The sequence below is a fragment of the Opisthorchis viverrini genome (assembly GCF_000715545.1).
Source record: "Opisthorchis viverrini unplaced genomic scaffold opera_v5_46, whole genome shotgun sequence".
In the NCBI taxonomy this organism is placed as follows: Eukaryota; Metazoa; Platyhelminthes; class Trematoda; order Opisthorchiida; family Opisthorchiidae; genus Opisthorchis; species Opisthorchis viverrini.
The window spans coordinates 2,190,959-2,210,608 of NW_008751703.1; the positions used below are offsets into that span (position 1 = coordinate 2,190,959).

Sequence of the window (19,650 nt, forward strand, 5' to 3'; positions counted from 1 at the left end):
CACGAGTTCATCGTCCAGTCTGCAAAGGAGGATGTCCAAACTGTCTCAGGCGGCGTCTCTGAGTACATGCAGTTGTGAAATGCCAAGGTGATTCGAACTGCCACCTTGTTTTCAGAGTAATCCTCAGGTACCAATGGTAGAAAGCCTTTAACTTCCGAATGCTTTCATGGGTTGAGACATCCTAGTTTCAGTCGTGCCCTCTAGGTTTAGAAAAAACTAGATGCTGTGGCTGGGGCCCATTCGTCCCGGAATGAGCTACAGTGGTAGGATTTCATGCCAATGACTACCTAGATTTCACCGGACCGACCGGAAATGACACTCCGACCTATTGTATTAACTTAGTGATTTATGATGCGTAACAGTGCCGACGGTGGAAAGTATTTTGGTCCTGTGTTTCGTGAAAAAAGGAATTGAACTATCCCTAGTGTTCGGCGTCTTGCTGCTCACCCTGATTTTTTTGCAATTCCACTATACCGTTGAAAAATGTCACAGTAAGCGAAACCGTCAGCCATGAAAGCAAAGGTATCGTGCGCGGACTGATTGTCGCAACATCTGAAGCAGTCCAACTCCATGAGTTTTAGTATTCTTGACACATAGGTGCTGTTTTAATCTGTGTGAGGTGGGCGGCAGAGTTGAGATGACTATGACCTGCCGAAGGGCGTCATTTTAGTGCGGATGAAGATTCCTAAAGTATCAGTCATGCACCCGGAAAGCTAACTTGGTGGCTAGCCTAGTGAGAGAAAAATAGTACTACATGCTCACTGGGTTAAGCGGTGTCGCCTATATCGTAAAACCAGGAAGTGGACCACTGGAATAAGCTAGTGCATGGGTATCTTGCCGGCCCTCTACTCACGGTGTCGGCGAGTGTGCATCCTTGTCAGTCGGGAGGGTGCCGCCCGTGCTGGGGAAAGAGGAGACAACACGCAACATCAAACTCAATTAAACTGCTTGAGTAGCATGAAAATGTTTCCACTGTTGTCATCCGGGTTTGTAGTGGCATTATGAATCAGGTATGCATCCTACTTTATCATTTTTGAAGCGGTTCTGCAGTCTCAATACAAAAGTTAAATAGCCGCACGATCAAATCAGTCTCCAGGATGATCACGGCAGTTGGACGTTTTTAACTGTATCTATTAATCTGATCCTGAGACGTGGAGGAATATGTTCTGGGAAGTGCCAAAAAAAACTATTTTTAAGCACGAGGATGGACAATGAGTAGCGAATGTCCTCGAGGCCATATGATCACTGGCTCTCAAACATTCGGCGCATAACATAGGACTATGTTGGTGTTCAAAGTTCCGAGTCGTTGATTTCTGATATCTGGTATTTGCAATTTAATCATAAATGGTCGGTTGAAGGTCTGAACTGGGTACTAATACTCGGTAGACTCGTATTATCTATAAGGACGAAGTCGCGAGTTCTTACGTTCCTATACACGCTCGGTCCAAAAACAGTTAAAGATTTACGATTATCTCTGCCTAAATTGGATAAGATCCTTGGGTCTAACACCGCATTTTCCAGTGAGTTTAGCCTCGCACTAAGTTTCCAGGGCATAATAACCTCGGTGGGTGAAACAGTCTGCCCAGTCAAAGATTTTCTACCACAGGGTACCCCCACCAAGTAAGAAATTCATCTGAATCGAACAAGAAATGTCCTTTGGGGAGCATGTACGCCCAACACATCTTATGACTGCAGTCCACAAACTTAACAAGACTACAGGAAACCAGTGGAGCAAAGCTAAAACATTCAGCTGGTGGAGGATAATCCGGATGCATGCGTGTGCTGAGTACCTTCCTCATCCTGTGCTCCCAATGTTCGGGGTGGGAGTCGTTCAGCCATCACAGCACATAAATTGAGTGTGTAAGCTCTGTATAGCTGTTCCAGTCGATGAGAAATGCATTTGTTCTTGTGGTGTGCTCGTAGGCTCTTCAGCCAGCCACTAATGTTGCATAATTCAGTCGTGTGTATCCTGAAGATCCAATTGTGATTCGAATGAATTGGCCATTTATGCTGTTCTACTACCAGCTATGAGGTGCAAAATCTGTTTCTGGGTTCATTTGGGCGGACAGTCAAAGTATCAGAGTATTTCTTGTCGCAGAACAAGGATTTAAGTTTAAATTTTGATGGATGCGCTGTTTCACTCGACGAACAGCGATCACAATATTCACTGGTTTGGCTTACTAGTAAAAATCACTCTGAAAAGGCAACTCAAATGAACTTCCCTGAATTCCATCCAACATGTAATACACCAGCCAAGCAATGAAATGAACACTCCCGAAGGACATGACTCGTTATGGATAGTCCAGTGCCTCTTCAGTTGAAGAGTTTCGTATAGATAGAAATGCCGACTACGTAGTTCTAACTTGCATGTGAATTTGAGATGGTTGCCTGAATGAGGTCACAATCGATTGCGCGCGTTGTTAATCACTTGTGAAATCTAGCTAATTTAGCGTGGTGAATTGTCTCTGGTGGGTCATTTGTTAAGACAACACGAGCAATTTCAATCGTTTGTAATATACTTTTATCTTATTACACAGGTTACCATTTTGTAGACTTTCCAATCCATTAGGCTAGGCTGTACTGAACACGTACCAGGCCAACTGGGAAACCGCTTGCAGAGTTATCAACCCTAAGAATTTTGAGTACCAGGCTTACAGCTCGCTGATGACAGTTGACGATTCAGTACGACGTAGTTACGATGTAAGCCGAACAGCTGCCCTGAATTTGCATTTGTACTACCCTAGTAACTTATCCCAAGGCATCCTGCTGTCATCGTCCAGTGACGTACTGCCGTTCATCCAGTAGCTGTCTTACGACCCTCCACTCGCAGCCCCCGGGACTCGGTTATCTATCCCTCATGCTAACAACTATGAAGCCTTAGCACCATGAAGGTTTCTTTAACGAAAACTACGTTCCATATTACTAAGATTTTGTCTAATTTTTACCCTCTTTGTACTGTGAGCCTCTGCTGATGTGCGTAATTTGGGAAGCTAAAATATATGGATATTATCCGTAAGTTCTCAATCGAGGGGTTATGCTGACTGCAATCTCTCCCCATCATTGTCGATAAATCTATCATCTAATATGACAGACGAGCTATAATATATTTCGAAATCGCTGCAAACTTTCCTCAACCATCCAGCAATCTACAATGTTGATCCGGGTAATGATACTTTATGGCACGGATAAAATCAGAGTGTGCGTGATCCTATCTATCTTGACTGTTCCCACAAAACAGTTGCGTTTTTTAGAGAATACCTCCGAAAAGACATTTAGTGTGTCCGTCATAGTCGGGACCACAATCTACCTAGTGTAGCTTGCTGCATTTTTTTAGATGACTCTTGATGCTACGGTATCGGCGACGTAATGGCCGTGATTACAGTGGGTGGGTTTGACAGGCTTATAAAATTCGGATGACGTTCATTAGGGTTAAGGCTAGGTGAACAACTTTGATTCATGGCCCACAATACTTCTTACTAATATTCGCATCGCTGCTATTGAAGTGGTTGATTGACACAGAAATCGTGTCTCTCACCAGCGTGATCAGCAATTGCTTTTCGATGAAGAAAACTAATCGTAAGGTGACTAAGAACGCTTTGACAGCTCTACGCCCTTCTTGGGACACAGTCCTCGACTTTTAAGTCGGGCGATTTCGGATACGCATCTTTCCTGCGACCGTACAGCCAAATTCAATCAAAGGCATAAATCCTGGAGAGATGAGTAGAGCTTGTGTTACAAACTTCTGCAATTTCATCTTGACACTACCTCAAGTTAAGAGTGACATTGGTTTCCGAAGCTGTAGATGAATAGAGATGGGTTTATTTTTCGAAAAGGAGCTCAAACCGAACGAGATACCACAGACTGCATTCACTCAACTCACTTAGTTGGACCTGAACCAACAGTTCAAAAAGATGTTGGGAGTTTAGTGGTCAGATAAGCAGATAGATGATATTGTCCCCAACAGGACGTCAAAGGCACGTAGGTGAATCACATTGGTCTGCCCTAGCTGTGAGTTGATACGGAAAGGAAGATTGATGGGAAACAGTGGCTGACTGAAATTTCGCCGTTAACCCCTGTCACAAACCCCCGTTGTCAGCACGGCATAGTAATAGTAACAAGTGAAGATAAAGTGCGTAAATTATTATGGGCAGTTTTCAACTGGATTAGTTGCGGATGAATTTAGGACCAGATAGACGTTGTAGAGCAGTTTTGTTTCAGTAGAAGGCTTATTCAGTTTCACTCGTGTGGACTGGAGGAGAAAAATGATGGGGAATATCAACCGGTTATTCTAAGATTGCTATTCTACTTCATGACACGCTTTGGTTGAAGGACACTGGGTATGGATCACTAGGCACTACTCTTGGGCGGAATATTAACCGATCGACGCGTCAGGAAACGGTCGCCTGTGTCTGAGTTTTTTCGTGTGAGATCGTCCCAACGTTCGTCAAGCCCTTGGGATGGGGTTGTTTGAAGACATCTTGAATCGTCACAGTGTCCCCGTCTACTAACCGAACCGTCCCAAGATAATTAGGTTCACGCTGAAAAAGCCCGCCCAAATGGTAGGCTCAGTGCGGCACACAGCTTGTAGACCGACCAAGAGCTAACTGAGCCGATAGTAAACACGGCAAGAAGCCAAGGTGACTTTTGGTGCACAAGTAAGTAAGGACATGACGAATGCAACCCAGGTTCAATTAACACTTAAAGGGCCGGGCAGAATTTACGCAATGGCCCGACTTGGCCCATGTAACTGACACTCCACCGAAAGTGCGACAGGCGAAGCACCAGGCTTTTGAAGATGAGGAACAATTGCGAAAGGTTGCGCTCTATGGTAGATAGTCGGTAACTGAATGGAAGTTTGTGACACCGGCTGTGTTCTTAGGACGGAACAGGGTAAGAAAGCGTGTCCCAAATAATGGTGAAGTCGTAGAAATTGTCCAATTAATAGCAAGTGATTCGACAGTGAAACTATATGTTACTTTCTCGACCTACCGCGGATTTCGACGATGAGTTTGACGGTACTGGTCAGGCACACCTATGCACGACTAATTACATCGAATTAATTGTATCCTACAAGTGATGTAATGTACTCAATAGGGAGTAGACAAATGCGAAATAGGAACATACTGAGGGTTATGCACTTGCAGACCGAAAGCAATGCAGCATTCCCTAATGTTCATATCGCGAGTTGTCAGTAAGAAAGCTATTTGGATGGAGACCGAACTCTGTCTACACCGTAAAAAGTGTGGCTGCTGTCTGAACCGAAACTGTCGGACACGTGTACTCTTCAAAAGAACCTGGAGCAATCGTCTGCCAAGTGCCTCCGTAGTTGGCTTATTTTCGGACTACATTATAAATAGTCAACCAAGCAACACGGCTTAGTCTTTTAGACGACTACACAAGTGGAATTGAGTACCAGTCAATATTATTGATGTTTCCACTTCCCATAAGTTTGTATCGAGTTCCAAAGCAAGTTGATAGAGAAAACCTGTTTTCCAGTATTCACTGCTTAAAACTAATGTAAATGCTTCAGCAGGTCACTGGAGACAGAATGTTGAGCAGAATTCTATTTGTCAGCAGGCGGACGAAACACAAAATCACATGACGCTGGTTTGATATGGAGTCACCTAATCTCCAGTGGCATGTTGAACAGCTTTCTTTTTTTGTTTTCTCACTTCTATCCAGCCAGCGACCTGTCTGCCTGTCCTCTAGATCGTGATGGGTTTTTTTTTGTTTCTTGGTGGCCCTCCTCATTTAGACCCCGGCTCCGATTCGATCTGAGGGACAGTGAGTCACCTCGCGCCAGTCTGCCACACACACTTCGAATCATCGCCGGGCTGAGGTACTCATTAGAAGCCTTGGTGAAACATAGATGTATGCGTGTATGTCTACGCAGATGCTGTTAGGTCACTGAACCTGGTTCCATCTATGTGTTAACAATAATGTCGGGGTGTCTTAAAAATAATCCTGTGTCAACTGGATGTAACTCCAAGAGTCTTAAAAGTGAACAACCTAAAGAACCTTCAATGCATGACGGAATGCAACGAGGGATGATCAAAAGATGGGATGTGTCAATTCTATTCTCATCAGAGTTAGAAGTGACGTGCATTGTTGTCCCCTCTAGTAACATAGCTTTGTGTCATCGATCCGCACTGTTATTGGAATCAACACAATTCCGTGGATGAATAGTTTCCAGTAGATCAGCAACCAGCACGTGCAAAAAATGTCTGAATATTTTCAGGACTTGGTCGCTGACAGTGCGAATCCACCTGAAGTTGACGAACAGTCCAAAAGTATTGCAGTTGAAAGGTAATCTATAGCGGCGATACGAGGCTTTTTTACTTTGTCTTGTTGGTTGAATGGAAAAAGTCAATTTCCACGCACGAGTGTGACGCAAACAAGAAATAAAACGTTCACAGTATGTAAGCAAACTTCGCGGTTCTTTACCGAGAATGTTTCCCACCTTATGTCGTTCTAGATGACATTCTTGTGGTTCGGCCAAGCAGTTGCTGCTTACAGAGAAGGCCATGTGATACTCAGATTCCGACGAACTTTCCGTTATATTTCCTGTCACAATGAGTTGTTTTCAGTGAGGCTCCACCTGTTATATGATGCTGTTTGCACAGTATTGCTCTACCGACCCTTTAAACTATCCTATTCAATCCAATGTGTATGTATATTTTAATTTGATTATTGTATTCACCTAGTAGTTCTACCATAGATTGTCACGCTTTCCCGTTTGTCCAGCATTCGCTATCTCAAAGTTGCAAAAATTTTCAACCCAGTCTTTGTAAGCCATACAGATTGAGATCACCATTGTGTTCAGGTGTAGCCGCCTTATGGAGGTTGATCAGAAGATCGCCAGTGTCGCTACGTTTCTGGCATATATATATATATATATAATGTTTCTGTACATTTGTGACAGCATCGATGGTTTTCGCCATGTATCCTATCACTGGGTGGTATACAGCCTTTGGTATCGTCCAGATGTCACCGACCAGGCCACTAGGGGATTTGCGTGGTCCGCCACTTATTAACTCTGGATTTCCATTGCAATCTCATAACTTACTACTCTCCATTGTTATGCATTTTGTTGTATTATCACGAATTTGGTCGTTTTTCGTTGTGTTGTAATGTTTTTTTCCGTTTGGATGTTCAAATAGAACATAAGAGGGGATGTGCCCACCGGATGAGCCACCTGAAGGGCGAAACCGGTAGTGAGGTGTCAACGAGTTTTCAGTAACTTCCGTTTGTGGAAATACATCATTCTATATTGAACACATGCAAATGCCCGCTCTAACACCCTGAACATACTGGCGTTTTAACACATGAAGATGTTAAAGATGACTCTATGCGACTATTGTTGTATGGACCTAGCTGAATGATGGTGTGCACTTGCTAGCCATATGTAGCTGTCTCATGAGGGTGTGGACCAGCACATGGTTCCTCGCATGCACTGGGTCTCAGCTGTTCTGTTGTATCCACCCGAATTGGCAAAACCGAGCCACCAGTTGAGCGCACTGACTGTTTTGGAAATGGTCCGTCCTGTCTACCCTCGAGTTTACATCGGAGAGAGTGTTCGGGTGGATGCGCGTGCAGCCCGTCTCAAACCATACACTGTCTTACTCATTTTTCTCGAGAGAGGACCATCGGAGTAGCCCGGCGTGATGTCAGTTCAAAGACGGTCACCAGCTCACCATCTCACATCAATGTCACAGTGTCCTAGGCTGTAGAAAGAGAAAAAGTTACTCAATGGCACAGAAGCATGATTCGGTTATACCCTTCTTTCACGTGAGTAATACGGTAGCACGGACCACGCCAATCGACACACATGGTTTTTGCTAACCAGGCTGGAAAAAGCTGAGCTACCAAACAGCAGTAAAGAAACAAAATGCATGTTAACTCACCTGTTTGTGCGCGACCGAACAACTGTCACACCCTTCAATGCATGTGGACATTAGGAGTTGCGATGGTTTTGCTTGGTCTACCTACCCATGGTGGGTTTGGAAGCAAACTTGACTGCCTAAATTCGCCACTTCAAACCACACTGGTTACTGGGCAGTGGGTTTTGACCAACAAACACTACGCCTTCGTAGAACATCAGCTTATCAGCACAAAGACAGCGCATCAGGACAGTGACTGATCGCCTTAAACTTCACTGGTGCTTCATTTTAGCCGAGCATGGGCGTCGCTGTTCGTCTATGCCTCACTGGAGATAGATGGGTTCGAAGACAGCATGAGTCACCGTCGCACTCCTTTCTGCTTACTGTGCCGTCTCACGACCAGTAAACCCATGCTGAAGAACTCAGTCTACCGATACGCTCGGCAAGGCAAAGAACCAGTAAGACAGCTGGGAGCTACTGCACCCTTCGGATAGACGGCATCAAGCAAGACAGGTCTCATCGTTTCCAGTCATGGTTGTGGTGTTAACTTAGCAGAGACATCACAAAGTAACTCCATTACAGCTGGTAGTTCACTGTCCATGAGCTGATCAAACAAACCAATGCAAGGATCAGACCTAGAGAACCCGGATCGATCTGTGGACTGGTTCATCATACGTTTTGAAATGGAAGAATGGGATAGAATCAAACGACAATACCCGGCATAAAACTACGTGCGGTGAAAGTTTGAGAGACGAGGTGAGCTCCGACGGGGCGACTCTGGGTTTTGGGCCATGCTGTGTGAGACAGGGAAGCACAGGACCTGGTTAGTTGGATGACAACAAGTTCGACTGCTTCGACGTTTGTCAACTGACTCTGCTAAATTTGACAAACATGTGAGCTTGACAGCCCCAGTCCGCACCGTGTCAGCAGACAGGTTACTGTCAACACTAGTGCTGCGTTAGCGCAGCGCCTGGATGGACTTTATATCCGCGACGTTGGTGCACGTAGGATCCTCCTCACTGACTGAAAGGATTGCTGTGAATTTTATAAAATGATGTTTACTGTAGGTATGTGGACTGTACTGAAGTCATATATCAAAAATTGTGACAGGACTATCAAGAGATGCTTCAAAGAGATCCGAATAGACAGCAAGAAGACTGAGGGCTAGGATTTTGTACCAGAAGGCAAATGTGCCCACAACCCAAATCACCTTCGGTAGCTGTGTCCATATGGCTGAGCACATATCACACATGGGTATCGAAGTTTTAAACTGAGGCTTTGTGAGATTTCAATGTGCAGTGGAACACACTACTTACAAAATTGATGAAAACTCTATTTCATTAATTTTTTTTAACCTATGTGCTGGAAAAAAGCATGGAGCAGAACATGGGGATCTGCACTTCCGCAAGCTGTTGTGATGCTTGCTTCCTGTTATAATTACTGTACTGTCGAAGCCACCCTGTTCGTTTCCGTCTGATTAATGCCTTATCTCAGTAATTAGAGGTCCAGGTAGTTATGAAGTTTGTTGAATATTAGTCCACATCACATCCGTTTGGATAGACTTGTCTTTGTCCCTAAGCGGAAGAACGGGGTCTGAGTTTTGCTCTTACTAGAGCCAATCAGTAATGCGTATCTGTTCCCTGTTGAGACCCATCATATAACCGAGTGAGATCAGAGACACTAGGATACAGCGAGCAACCCTATACTCAGTGTTCATCCCTATACCCTACAAAAACTAATTCATGCAGTCACCATGTATCCATCAAGAAGAACCTACGGGGATTTCAACATACCAGTTAGAATAATATTTGATGCGATGTTGACATGGATCGCCTGATTCGTGAAGCTACTCACTAAGCTTGAACTGATATCAGAAATTTAACTCCATATTCGGGCTGGTCCTTCTGTGTGCGAATTGCATGTGGTCAAGTTCAGCCATAATATATCTACAGCGTGTTTATAGTGTGTCCAATTGGCAGGCCATCAAATGAGAGATGCAGGTATTAGACTGGGTGAATTAAAGAAAACTTATTGTTCATCATTTGCAAATGCTCCCATATAGGGTGCTTCCACTACCTACTACAGGACAAAAGGCGTCACTTCCCAACGTGTCTAAGTTCCTTTCGCTGGGTAATTCATCCATTCTCTATACTAAACGAAAGCGGTCTTCAATCTATGACAAACAGGTAATATTCGGGAACTTTATTTGAGCACCTGCAGCAGACAACTGGATGAGGAAGTCGTGATTGTGGTTACTGTCAATATGATCCATAACCTGACCTAATGTCTCCTAAAGCCCGTTTACCACGCATTTGAGTGGTACCATGCCAATCGAAGTTTGAAAACGTGACCAAAGTATGATGTCGTCCCAGGTGAAGATTGTTATCTATCCTGTCCAAGAGGACAAATTTTCATTAAGCATCATTTGGGGTTCTTGCCCTCCGTGTCGATTGTGGAATACTGATGAATAAGCATCTGCCAAACAAGTCTACTGCCATATTAATCGGTTTACTGGTCTATTGAAAAGTCACACAGTAAGCAGTTAAGTAAATTAATTTGTTAACAACCATCCCATTCATTCTGTGAAGTAACGTGACCGGAGATTGGTTCTCCTTTGTGAGATGTTTCAAGGTTAATGCTCATTCTAACAACTATTTGTCAACACACTTTAGATGGACTGCCTGACCATATAAGCTCATGGTGCTGGGACATCCCTCAGTGTCCTGTTGTAATTCGGGCCTCGGCCTCCATGTTAGCTTTGGACGCTGGACGGAAACGAGGAAGTGGGTGAGCATGAGAAAACTGTGCCCCAACTGTTTTATTTGCCCAAGACCCATGGTCTTGAACTTCGAACAGAAACTCATACTTAGCAAACAGCTCACTGTCAGCGTTGCGTGATCATACAAATCCTGGATGTCAATTTAATGATTTGTACGCCATGCAAATAAAATCAATCCAAGCAAACTAAAGTCACTGCTTTCTGTAACTCGAATACAGCTTAATGGCTACCTTATGCACAACAGACTAATTCACTTGGTTAGCAGTTAAGAAAGCATATGTCCTGACAGTTAACACCGGAATAAACGGTGCCTTGGTTAAGTCCGAATAACTTTTCTGCCTGTAGCTGTGTACTTGTGCTTTCCTGACTTTGCTCAAGAGCCAGTTTCACAAATGTCCTCAATCGGTTCCAATGTTTTGGGCGTCGGGTGGATTCGCATCATCGATATACCGTGCGATCCCCAATAGGAACCAAGGCGACTGACTATGATTGTCACCGAACCGGCGTGGAGATGAGCGATTGACAGGCCAAGATCTGACCCCAGCAGCCGCACAACGATCAGGCCCTTCAAAGACCGGCCTCGTTGTGTGTTCGTGCCGCAGAGACGAGTGATTAGGTTTCCGACCAACGTGGCTTACTCGATGCTTCATCCATGAGGGGCTTGTGATCGTGTTTGAAGTGAGTGCATCTGCACTTGCACAAAGCATATCGTGGGGGTTCTTGCACCTTGGCAACACTGATGCGTCCCACACATCAAAGAATCGCTGCACGTGGTGGCTTGTCACCATCAGGTCAAAAATGCCTAGGTGACCTCAACTTTTCATCCAAACACAACGATCCGTTGTAAATCCGTGACAGCGTCCTTCGAATTATCCCTGAACTGAAAAAAACGTACTCTAACAAGAAACATACTCCGTTGGGCTAATTCAGACTGTTTATCTATGACAGCATTGTACGGACTTCGTTGCAGGGCGATGCTGGTGAAACCTTGAGACAGTCGTTCACCGGACTTCATTACTGATGACTGTAGTGCATGAGTGTTCCACAGAGTGAGGCAAAGAGATAGATTTTATCGGACCGAAATGTGCCCTCGGTGCAATGATACGAAAACACGCCAATTGATGGACGTTTATCAGAGTTCTTGCGATTCACAGTTAAGTCCCGAGCTGTTTATGTGTCTGAATTATGTGTGACTGATGTCAAAAAAGTCAAACCTTTGAAGTCACGCTGTTGGTCCATCAACTATATGTAGAATAAACCGGATAAATTTGGCATGAAGTTCCGGATGCTGGTCGACACCATTCCAATACTTATATGATACACCATCATAAGTTAATTCCTATGAGAAGGACCGACGGGACACGCAGTAGCACGGTTATAGCATCACCACAAATATCTCTTTCACAGGAACCCGGCTGAATCTCTCGTATATGATGTTTTCAAGCAACTAACTGTGTTGCATCATATCGCCTGGTGTTGCTTAAAAACGATAAACGAGAGATTCGGTTGGGTTCCAGATGAGTCTCCCGTCAAAGCCAAACTGGTTTGCGAATGAGGGTGTTTCGCTGATTTCGTACAATCTGAGTTCAAGCAGAACATAAGGATTACGGAAACTTGGGGACTGATGAGCCTCAAGAAGGGTTAAACCGATCGTGGGCTGTAGAAGAGCTTTTGGGAACCTTATGAGTCTTTATTCCGGCTCTGAGCTTATGACAAACAAAAACCGAGAGAAAAAGAGCAAGAAACCATAAGGAAACCCCCAGTGACATTATTGTGCAAAAAACTAGGCAAGTGCCCAGAATTTTCTTGTGGAACGGTCCCGATAAACAATTATTGTTGCGCTTCGCGAAATACGGTCAATTGCGAACTAAGTTGGTTTTTAACGGGTGACTCAAAAGAATCCCACCTGAATCTCCAGTTGGCTTGCAAATAAATGTACTTCGCGAAACGCGTACAATTTGTATTCAACTAGAACATAGGTTTGACAGAAACTCGAGGACTGCACTTGCCTGATGAGCATGAAGTGGAAGGGCAAAACCGGTCATGGGCTTCAAGGAGTGTTTAGCAACCTGATGAGTAATGTGTCCCGTCTTTGAGATAAAAACTGCTGTTGCATTATCACACCACACACAAAAAAAAACAAAAATGAACAAGCGTGTTGTCGGCAAGGCAATACTTCATACAGTGCAAAAATAGCAAGCGAAGAAAAGTGACAAAAGGAGTTGGATACAGTCGTGCTCGGCTTTTAGATACCAGCACCCAACCGGTGATCGCAGCAGCCGTAAGCAGTTCATGCTACATCTTATCAATTAACTTGTTGGTGCTGGTACACATGGCCTTATCCTTGTCGTTGGTGAAAAAGTACTAGACCAACACGTGCAACGGAGGAAACGAACGATGATCATTTAGGTGCACTTTTGTCACGGGACCCGTCAAATGCTATCAGGGCTCTAACCACAAAACGGATGAAGACAACCATAGAAAGGCCCATGCTCAGACAAGAGGGAAAACTTAGCAAACTCCAACGGAAAATAGAAGATTCTGGGAGAAGCTGCAACCAAGCAATATTGCCTGAAGTAATTGACTCAAACGGGCTTTGCCTGCAGCCTGCCCAGAAGCTCACGTGACAAAGAGTCGCAATTATTGAAAATAGACCGTACCTTCAAGTTCACTCGGGAACCGACAACCCCGAGTAAATGTTTCTGCTTGGGAAGCCCGCGTTTTCGAGGAAACAAGAATAATTATCAGCAATATTCTCAATAACCAACTACTAATCAGAAGCAACTTATCACGTACATCAAACTCGTTAAATAAAGATAAGTCAATTTCGATCCCCAAAGAAGGCGACATCACTGCAAAAGTTGTCACGAAACATAAGGGCTCTGAATAGCTAACATATCCTTACGTGAAGATCGGACGACATACGGGAACTCTAACTCTCCATAAGGCCAAATTTTGAGTAACCAAGCATCCAGACATGACCAATGACCGCGTTATACGCCTGCACTGAAATTCATGGGACTCGGAAGATTCTGCGTTACCAAAACTCAATAAAATAGGCTCACCCGCAGAGCCCATCATAGACTGTGCAACTTGAAACCTACTCAAATACTTGAGCGATTTGTTAGAGTCATATTACCAGCTAGTTGTAAGTCGCGCAAATGACAATGTACCTATATCACAATGACGACAATTATGTATAGGCAGACCGATGGTGACATTATGTACTGTAACACCCTTACAGCAACTGATCTTTATTTACGACGTAAAAACTAAGCCCTCACGTGATCATCATCCGCCGCATACATGGCTGGGATACGATGACGATATTTACGTATAAATCAGCCGCAAAACAGTAAACCTCCTTAAACCGCCTTACTAGACAGTACAAAAGTATTTCGACAAATAGACACATTTGCATAGCAATGCGGTTTTCATAAAACACTCAGCCGAATATCTCATTTATGATATCCTTCACCTGGATGTGCTGAATAAAGGCCGCCTCATGTGTCAGTTGGTACCATACCCGATATATCGTAGTATGTTTTCATAAAGAAAACTACTCACAAGTCGCTGAAAACTCTTCGACACCAACCTTGTGAGTGGTTTCCTTTATTAAAATACAGCAGTGTCATATTCATCATGGGAACTGAAAGTTATTTATAGATTAGCTGTTAACGTCAATCATTGATTCCCCGGCGTAATTCACAGAAAAACCATACAAACGACATGTGTCCATATTAGGAGTCCTCGCATGTGCACCATGTCATACACGCAGATGTCCGATTCTTAGAAAATTATATCAAGAAGCTATTTCCGGATGGATCCATACAAACAGATGAATTAGAATGATTCAGTAGGGTGGTAGAGCAAGGTAAATACTCCGCCCTCCAGACTCACTGGTCAATGATCGTTGCGAACACTCTCCGAATCTGCCAGACGGGGAGTCAAAAATCCTTTGGTCACTGTGGGAACGTCATCCAGCAAGTGCTTCGTGATTACGGTATGAAAACATCCTTCCTAATCGAAGATACCTTACGGCGACATTTCGTAAAAGCTAAGGGTGTCAACAACCGAAAACTGGGTCTACCGAATTAATTGTCCACAATGTCTCAGGTCAGACATCGAAGCAACTCCACGCACAAATTACGGTGCACAAACGGTATGCAGGATTCCCCCCACGAAAACCAAATGGGATTAAAAACTGAACGCGACTAAACCATTACACTTCACAAACGCTAGTCAAACTGTTGCATCGATTTTGATGTCACGTGCACACTGCAGTCGGGATTCAGGTTGCACGTGGAGCGTACGTGTTCCGAAGATCAGCACACATCCGAACTGTCAACGTTAGTGATCGGTCCAACCTTCCGTTTACCTTGCTTGGGCCTACTGCACAAAGTAACGAACACGGCAGCCAGACTTCGAACAGGAATTTCAACATTGACGTATCCTCGCCGACAAAACAACAAACTTAGCCACATTCCAGTCTAAGCATACGGACAATGACACGTACACGCTGTGTTTGACTGATAGTCGATCTCAGATACACTTTACTCAGAAGATATGGTGGCTGTATTTGGTCTGTATTCAGCTGATTGCGAAAATCCTTGAACCACAGGACCATTACACTGTGTTTCACAAGAATACAACAAGTACGATTTTCTATTCCCGTGAGACTTTCCACCGTGAAATGTGGAGTGCTCTACGTACACACCATTTTGGACTTTCGACAGATGTTCTTCAACATTCAATCACCGATGGATTGGTTTTATCAGGACAATCAATTGAGTTGTCTCCTAGACCTGTCATGTAAGTTAATTCCTCGCTCATCTAACATGTTGAAATGAGGACTCAAGTAAACGTGTCCTAAAAGCAAACGCACACGTGCTTAAGGATACGAACCGCCGACTTCCCACTTATCGGACGGTTACTCTACCGTCCTCATACGTGTCCTTCGTTCATGCTACTTGCACCTGTGCTCTCATTTCAACATCTATTAAATCGCCTTCCAATACCTAACATTATTCTAGTATGATTAGGTCAGTTCTCCGTCTTTCAAAACATGTTCAGCGTTCGACCTATACACTCACCTGCATACCAATTGGGTTTTGACAGCAGACTCAGCTGGAACCCAGCTGAATCCCTCGTTTATGATGTTTAAATAGAACATATGGTTAATGGAAACTCGAGAAGTGCGCCTATTTGATGAGTCGCGATCTGTCAAAGAGTTTTCAACAACCTTATGGGTAGCGCATTACGTCCAAAGTTTCAGCGTTATTAGCTGAACAGACCACAAGAAACTTTGAGACCAGCCGATTGATGGTCACTTGATGTTGTCCTACGGTAACAAAATTCACCTCGCACCAAATATGGACGAGCTAAGGATATTTTCATCCTAAGCAACTGCCCTTATTAAAGACCACAAAATGGCTTCAACAACATACACTGAGGAATAATAGCCTTACAGAGTTTTATGCTAATGATATTCTTTCTTTGACATTCCAAGTGATGCGCTCGAAAAACCTCATTTTATGTTTATATGACTGGGATCGAATCAAAGTTTTATGCGGTAGTTTGAAGGGCCTGCATAAAAGCATGTTTGTGACTTACTTAGAGTTTGGGTATCTTGCTGCATTCAAGAGCTATGATCCATCAGATCAGACTGATCGGATAAGAGGAGCTCGTATACCTTATTCAAAAAGTTCTAGCGTAGATGAAACAACAACGGCAGAAGTGTTTGGGCTGTCACATGTTCTGCCAGCAAATTGTCACCGCGAAATCATCGGAATCCAGATAGCCGTACACTTACCAGTGACGAACCAGAGACTTATGCATTCAGAAAAATAAACGGCTATTTAGTTATTGAGTTCTTCACTCAATTTCTTCACATCAAACATACGTAGACACAGAGCACATACAATGTTGACTGCCAGATAATCGTATTGATAAGAGCATCATTTCGAATCTGGTCTGACTTTGGCTGCATTGATTTTTTACCCAAGCGCACGCAACCACTTAAATCAAGTCTCTTACAAACTCATCCACGGTGGTCGTTAATCGTAGAGGTCTCTGGTGGGCCAAACTGACGATTCTCCCGCCTACTTTGCGCGATATATTCGTATTCAACGACCCAGTGTCGTATTTCATACGCATGGCTTGGGGGCATGACGCGGCTCCGCAAGCGTACCTCATGTTCTCGAAACGACTTTTGGGTTTTTATAAAGCAAACTACTCACAAGTTGCTGAAAACTCTTCGACAGCCCGCCACCGGTTACGCCCTTCATGGGGCTCATAAGGTAGGCGCAGCTGAGTTTATTCTTTAACCTGAATTCCAAGAACAAGCCAATGAGTTGCACCTTCGAGCGTCTACTGATTCCAAAACGGTGTTCCCCCCTCCCCCGTAACACTGCATCCTCAAAATCCGTTCTCTCGGCCCGGTTTTTCGATTATCCAATCCGGAACCGGTATTTTCTCTCCAATGTGCACACGTACACACCTGTGTTTAGCTCATGCATCACGTGACACAATGGACATCACCCCCCTCGGGTTGTGGGGTGCCTGACGGACGAGCGCGAATCACACGTTCAACACCGACTCAGCTGAGTCAGCCGATCCGGGGTGCACCGTGCATCCGATCGCTTCAGGGATGCCGCATGGACAGTCCGTTGAACTGGCACACGTGGAACGCCGCTAATTTAGCGGTGAGCGCGCACAGACAAGCACGTCTGGTGTGTAGACTATGGAAGCACCAGGGGACAGAGTTTCACTGACACAGGGGTTAGCGTCAATTTATGTGGATAGAAAGCAGAGAAAGAGCTCATGAGCCAAACCCAAGCAAGCAGGCTTGTACATCACCCACCCCCAATGTAGGCGCTCTCTGCTACACACTGTGAACGAAACCGATACAAGCTCGTCAGCCGAATGACCGACAGCTATCGGTGACCTTTATATGTGGCCAGGACACGACAGAGAACACCCGATGGTCGGAGCACTACCATCGATAAAACACTTTATTTGGAAGATCCTTACTGAATGGTGTCGTCAGCCTACAGGAAACATAGGTGAGGAGTCAGGTTCAGCGCTGCAGCACCTGATTGTGTCCACCGAAAAGAGACCCAACATCTCTCAACAGGTTGCTAACTTAAAACGGGAGTTTTGAATACTATCCATATTATCGATGAGAACTCTGGACAGTCCATTACTGTTTTCGCTGTTCTTAGGACTCAGCATATAGCCTCAACCTCCGAAACCCTGTCCACCTAATTTGCTACTTCAACCATAAAGTTGTACTATATTACACCAAACACTCATTTGCTTCGTGCTAATCCATTTCATATCCACGATGTTTTATTATGGTCGAGGTTGTCTAATTGTTAGGATTTTGAAACAGGGCAAAAGTTAGCAGTGACTTTTGATAAGAAAACCACATTGACCATTCAGGTGAGATGGTGGATACCAATACCGACGATGGTGACAATTGCCTGGCTGGTTGCTCCAGGATCTTCCACGCTAGCCACAGTGCTTGAATAGGCATGGTAAAAAACTAGCGCTGAAGAGAAAATCTTGCCCGACTTGAGCAAATAAACTAGCTTTGGTCGAAGGGCTACTCGGTGTCCCATCTTGGAGGTAGGTGGATGGTAGAGTTGAGTCGACCGAGCTTTCGAAGTACGGGTTGACCGGTTTCGGACCCAGTAATCGCGCAAGCTCTTCAAACCGACGAGAAGCGTTAGACATGATTGTCAGGGCACACCCAGACAGAAGGATAAGCACATATGCAGAGAGTGACGCATTCCCAAGGTCACCATCGGTACGACACGTCCGGAAAGTAGGTGAGTCGGCGGCTCCCACCAAACACGACTTAGCAACTGACGACCAGCGTAGTGGGCCTGAGAGTGTTCACGACCGGAACACCAGCATTGGCTGTACGGAGCGAACAAGTGAACGACCATATTTGGCCGATTAGTCATCCTATATATTTACGCAGACGCTCTGTACGTTTTGTTCTGGCAATACAGCCATGTCCCCAGTACTCTGTCTTCTCCCTATCGCGTAGTCTGGCAGGCTCAGTGCAAGCGTAACCTATAGACGGCCACCCACAATACGACAATGATCTTGACAAGTACGGAACATGGTACGGCTGGGCCAAACCAGGAACCAGGGAGCTGAACGATTAGTTTTACTTTTATATTTAATTAGTCGAATCATTTTCTTCGAGAAAAAAGACACTAATCACAACTAGCAAAAGGACAACAGAATACTAGTGAAAGACGTAATGGCAGAAGGAACAAAACAGCAAATTATCCATCATCATCCTTGATTTCAATGAGGCTTTCCATGACTGGATTTGTCGTTTTTTTTGCCGTATGGATTGACAAAGTTTGCGGTAGACGTTCCAGCAGGTCGCTGAGATCTCCTGGAGACCGGCAAGAGAAGCCAACAGCGCAACTAGGGTCCTATTCAGCTGCCTCATTCACCCGAGGCACCAGAGAGTGCCACTTCTTTACACTGAATTCTTCGGAATCCACAACGTTCCGCAAAACGGACTGTGTAAAGTGAGGATAGAGATGGATCAACAGCGTATTCTGACTGCCCAAAATATAAATGGAATGTTTTGGGCGGCCTTCAATGATACCGACGAAGCAAGGATCACGAACGAGGCGACACACGGAGTTGTGGATAGAGATGGATCAACAGCGTATTCTGACTGCCCAAAATATAAATGGAATGTTTTGGGCGGCCTTCAATGATACCGACGAAGCAAGGATCACGAACGAGGCGACACACCATCGGAGTTGTGATGTATAATCTCCATCAAGCGCAGTTGATACGTCCGACGCAGATAATAAAGCAATACCATACAGGGGTATGAAGGACTAGGAAAACTCATCAAGAGGTACTCGACTAACGGACGAAATGATGTCGCTGCAGCACCGACATCCATGAACTAATATACACGACAGAGAACCGTATACGTAGCTCTCTCTCTAT

General features: G+C 44.6%; 1 protein-coding gene across 1 annotated transcript; it reads right to left on the minus strand.

Annotated features, from left to right (window-relative positions):
• Positions 1-18,959: 18,959 nt before the first annotated feature.
• Positions 18,960-19,449, minus strand: T265_03363 (hypothetical protein; the record flags this gene model as incomplete). The annotated part of the gene is made up of 3 exons (XM_009167824.1): positions 18,960-19,115; positions 19,137-19,282; positions 19,329-19,449. 3 exons carry the CDS (start codon positions 19,447-19,449, stop codon positions 18,960-18,962), a joined length of 423 nt encoding a protein of 140 aa, XP_009166088.1.
• Positions 19,450-19,650: the final 201 nt, after the last annotated feature.